At 38.9% G+C, this 4,986-nt stretch overlaps 1 protein-coding gene across 3 annotated transcripts; it reads left to right on the top strand.

Moving 5' to 3' along the window:
* Positions 1–344: 344 nt before the first annotated feature.
* On the top strand, positions 345–4,546 carry LOC127813934 (uncharacterized). 3 transcript variants are annotated; one of them, XM_052355079.1, is made up of 5 exons: positions 345–528; positions 640–2,808; positions 3,482–3,645; positions 4,096–4,177; positions 4,266–4,546. In XM_052355079.1, the coding sequence occupies exon 2, from the start codon at positions 700–702 to the stop codon at positions 1,375–1,377; it is 678 nt and encodes a 225-aa protein (XP_052211039.1). In that variant the 5' UTR covers positions 345–528; positions 640–699; the 3' UTR covers positions 1,378–2,808; positions 3,482–3,645; positions 4,096–4,177; positions 4,266–4,546. The 3 variants fall into 3 exon arrangements, with proteins under 3 accessions (XP_052211039.1, XP_052211037.1, XP_052211038.1); XM_052355077.1 differs by having other exon boundaries at positions 346–528; positions 676–2,808; XM_052355078.1 differs by having other exon boundaries at positions 346–528; positions 676–2,808; positions 3,437–3,645.
* Positions 4,547–4,986: the final 440 nt, after the last annotated feature.

The following is a 4,986-nucleotide window of genomic DNA, read 5'->3' as shown; positions in this document are numbered from 1 at the left end:
TATGTAAAATCAATTTAAAGAGAGTGTATTTATAGTAATTTGGTGTATAAAAATTACGAATTTGTGTTTATGCTAGTTCATTTCTAAAATTATGAAAAAAATTGTAATTTATTTAAGTTGTATTATTTAAATTTTAAAACTATAGATTAATTACTTGTATAAATTTTTATTTTAAAAAAATAAATTTAAATTTAAATTCGCCTTGAATTTGGTTTCGCAATCTCAATTTAATTTAATTTTAGTTTTGTGATTTTTAATTTCGGAAATATGAGAATATCAATAAATAGAATTTCCGCCGACCCATCTGATTCCCTCTCCCTATATAAAGCAACAGACCACGAAGGCGAAGCATCAAATTTATCGCATATGAAGTCACATCGAAAGGAGGAAAATTCGCACGTCGTTCCGTGATCTTCCTTCACCTGTTAGCCTTGATTGATCTTCTCGCCTTTGCATTCGATTCACAGTTCACTGTTCTTAATCGGAATCTTTCTTTGACAGAGATCAGCCGCACTTTTTGATTTTCAGGTAGTTGGAATTCTCCTGTGCCTCTTTTCCCACTTCCTATCGAATTAGGGTTTTCCTTTTCCCTTCGACCAGTTAATTAAACGATTTTTCTTCTTCTTTTCCCTACAATAGTTGATTGAATCGCGTGTATTTGCGGCGATTTTCCAGATTTCTTGTGTTTGGCGTCCAACAATGGGAGGTCACGGCGGTCTGAACATTCTTCCTCAGAAGCGATGGAACGTGTACAACTACGAGAACAGAGAGAAAGTCCGGCGAGACGAAGAAGCCGCCGCCAAAGAGGAGCAGGTCCAGCGCGAGCAGGCGCGGAAGCGCGAAGCCGAGTTCCGCCTCGAGCGGATGCGCCACGCCCGCGGCTTGGCCCCGTCCTCGGCAGCCGTGTCATCAATTCCTGAACCAGAACCTGAATCCAAGCCGAAAACGAACCACATCAATTTGTTTGAAGGTATCAAGATTTTCGATCCGGTTTCCGGTGCAGAGGGCAAAGGCGACGACGAAAGAGGGGCATTCAAGAGGATGAAGATAGCGAAGGAGGCAGCGCCGAGAACTGTGATGCCGGAAGATGAGAAGTATAGGATGGGGTATGGGATTGCTGGAAAAGGAGTGAAGTTGCCCTGGTATTTGTCGAGGCCGAGTGACGATGGCAATGCAGCAAGAGATGATGAGGATGATGATGACCGTGCAGTCGCGAAGGAATCGGCTAAGAGTAAGGGGAAGAAGACTTTGGAAGAGCTGAGAGAAGAAAGGTTGAAGAGGGAGAAGAAAGAGAAGGAAAGGGAGCGAGCTCTGATAATGGAGAAGAGCAGAAGAGATGGTACATTCTCAAAGGACAGAAGATCTTTCAGGCGATAGGTTTAAAGTAACTGCAATTGGTGTATTTATTTCGGAAGGTATTAAGATGTATACATGAAGCATGCTTGGATTGTTTATCGATGATGGTGAAGAAAAATTCTCTAAAATACAACATATTATGGCTTTGCTTTATGAAATTATTTGGCTTTTGAATCTTGACGTCCATGTGCTCTCCAAAATGTGAATTTAAATCCATGATTTTGCAGCCTTCATATGCTACCAGAGGCTTGTATACATTTGCCAACATAGAGTACACAATGCCCGCGTCACTAGATTGATCATAATATTCTGTGATGTTTTAGAAGTTTGCATGTGGAAACTTAGTAATTCCTCCTCTTTGTTTCAATTTTTTTCTGAAGTAATATAATAGAAAAAGCTTCAAAGGGGCAGACCCTATACAAAAAAGAAGAAAATAACGAGAGAAGTTGATTGCTAAAAAGCCTAAAATCCAAATAGCATACAATTTAGATGCTAAGAAGGCTAGTTAGGATAATGGAAACTATAGCAGGTTCTCCTCTGTAGGCACAGGAAATGACATTTACTGAGATTTTTGGTGCCCAGTTTAAAACTGATTAATGATTGGACGTTGTATCTTGTAGTCATGGATGTCTTACAGATCTAGCAAGGATTTTCATGCTTAGAAAAGTTTTAAATGGGTCTATTGTATGCAAGAGGTCTGCTTCTCAAATTGAATCACGAGGGGTATTTCCACTCCAAAAGTGAGCCCCTACAGTACTCCCTCTTCTATCTGTAGTTTATTTTTCAAAAGTGTATATGCTTATGCAAAGAAGGAAGAAGTAAGTTTGGGTAAGGGTGCATACCCGTACCTGTCATCCTCCGGACACTAATAACTCCACAATGCTCTAATTATAAGGAGTGCTATACATGAGATAATTTTGATTACCGTTCTGTTATTGTTTTACCCTCAAAATCATTGAGGGTGATGGTCACCCCGTTAAAGGGGTGAACAAAATCGCACTCAATTAATTATAAGGGGGGATGAGCGGGAGTAAGACCCCACTGATGCACCATGTTCACTAGTCATCTCAGCAAAACCTTAGCGCACACGATGCTCATTGAAAAAATAAGGATCTAATTGACAAAATATAGCAACAAAGGCAAAACGAAGCTCTAGGCAGGTAACTTTTTTATAAACAGGATCATCATCTTCTTCTTCTTCTTTACGTCTTTCCTACCATATTTCAGTGGACATTAATCTTGAGCTCACCATGATTTTGCAACTAGGTTTACCTCAACCAATTTAAGCGCCAGAGGACTATCTCCAGACACCTCGGGGCTGCTCTTCAATGTGGTTGCAGGAAAGGAGGAGACTACTCATGTTACTTGATCCAACTCAACAGTACAGAACCTTCCATTGAACCAGGTCACAATTTCTTGAAGGTGCACGAGACTACAATTACTATGATTTAGGTCTGAACTCATTGTCCCTTGTGCAGTTGTATTTTGAGAAAGCATGTGCAACTTCTGTATGTTTCAGAGATCATTGTAATCTCCTCTGCTCCATAGTAACAATGATGAAATATGTGGAATTTAATTGTGCATGGACAGAGTAGTAGATAATTATTCTCAAAATTAATATTAAAATATCAAAATGGAGAGCCTTTCCCATGAACTAAAATATCAAAATCTCCATACCCATTTTCCAGGCCGCCAGAGCTTTTAACTGTAATCAACCATTAATAAATTCCTTGGTCATCTTGGCTTAATAAGATAATACATTGTCTAGAGGCATTAGTTGAAGGTTGGGTAAAAAGTAGCCCACGGTGCAGCAATCATAGGTTAGTTTTGGTGGCTACAGCTTGCCAAATCCGCCAAACTGTTCTTTACTATATTCCATAGATTAATTATTAGCCTCATCTTACTGAATAATATACCATTGTTAACGTTTGTGGATAATGTATCATTCTTAATGGTTAATTAGAGACGTGTCTTGAACAAACAGTTGGGTGTCGCATTGCTATATATTACAAAATTGTTTTGCTGACAAAGCTCGAAGTTGAATTTAGTTATTTTCTCATTTTTCTTTTTTTATTTGAAGCTCCTAACTTTTACTTGTTCCCAACCATACACCGGTTATATATAGAGGAGACCGGCTCTCAGTTGAGGCGGCGAAGAAGAACAATCTCCTCCTCTAACAAGGAAGAAGGGAGAGAGAGAGAGAGAGAGAGAGAGGGTTGTTGGAATGCTGCCATGGGGAAAGTCAGAAAACAAGCTCTCATGCATGCTGAGAATCTTACGTTACCCTCGGTAAGTTCTTGTGCTAGCATTTGTGACTCTGTTATCACCAGCTTTGCTTCGTTTCATGAGTCATGGCAATCACAATCCTCCTGTGATTTACTCAAAAACATGGAATCTGGGTGAGCCACATTCGTTTTAGTTCAGAGTTTTACATTTTTAATTCTTTTTGGGCCATCACAATCCTAGTGATGAAGAAAGTATGTACATGATCAATCCATTCAAATGAAAAAGACAAAACTCACACAGATTTTTGTTTGTCTATCTAGTGCGCGTGGTTGTGGGTTATTTTGCATATCCATAACTGTACGCAGTGCACATGTTTGGGCTTATAATAAGCCCAAATTTTCTCAAGAATACCAATAAACCCAGACCCAAATTTCTGATTTATAAATTATCGTATATGTCCATCTAGTGAGAGTTATGTGTGTGTGTGTGTTCTTTTGTTGGTTTGATGTGCAGGTTCAGGTCATAGTAATAAGTGCCAACCTTGGCTGTGCTTATTGCCTTCGACGAGCCTCCCAAGTTATAGCCAGGATGAGCGGTGAGAAGTGATTACATTATTGTGATTCAACATGGATTGATTCCAAAAACCTTAAAAACTTGGGGAATTTTTTGTACGTAACTTGCAGGATTGAGGGAGTACACAGTAGACTTGAGCAATAAACAGGTGACGGTGAAGGGTGATACCAAATTTAGTAGGAACAGGAAGCTGCATCCCACCAAGTTCAGATTCAGTACCCTTCTTCGTTGCATTCCTGCAGGATGCTGCATGTTCTAGTTTATCAAGCCCACCACACATTGGAATTTGCGTAAATTAATTAAAAGCAAAGAATTTAGAGGATATATTGCAATTTGATGTAAATGGTACGACAACTCCTCCATTTCAATGTTATCAAACCGATTCTTGTCGAATCTTTGATGGATTCAGGTGAGAACCATTTGTGACTCCAAAGCCCCCTCTTGCCTCTGGCCTCTTGCCTTGTGACCTGTTAATTTTCCAACCACACACAGGCCTACAAAAGTTTAAAAACGAGAGGATCCTCTTGTGCACCCAAAAAATTAGGAGAGAAGGGATAGAATATATGCAAGCGCAGCGCATCAAAGACACTTGCAACATAATTATTAGCAAAACTGACCCCTCTGTTCACTCATGCAACGTGTACAATCATGCAGACAAAAAACTATTTAATTATTGTAAAATTAGACAGTTAAAAAATACAATAGATCAAAATATGAGTTGAGGTGTCACATGGCCAAAATGTCAAAGTTGAAGAACATTTTTATACTTAAGCCTTTTTGTTTTTATTTGATGTAGATATTTTAAATTATATTATTTTCAATTTTGTAATT

Source organism: Diospyros lotus, chromosome 12, assembly GCF_014633365.1.
Source record: "Diospyros lotus cultivar Yz01 chromosome 12, ASM1463336v1, whole genome shotgun sequence".
NCBI classification, from domain to species: domain Eukaryota; kingdom Viridiplantae; phylum Streptophyta; class Magnoliopsida; order Ericales; family Ebenaceae; genus Diospyros; species Diospyros lotus.
Note: the sequence above shows the minus strand (reverse complement) of the source record. Positions and strands in the feature narration are given on the sequence as shown.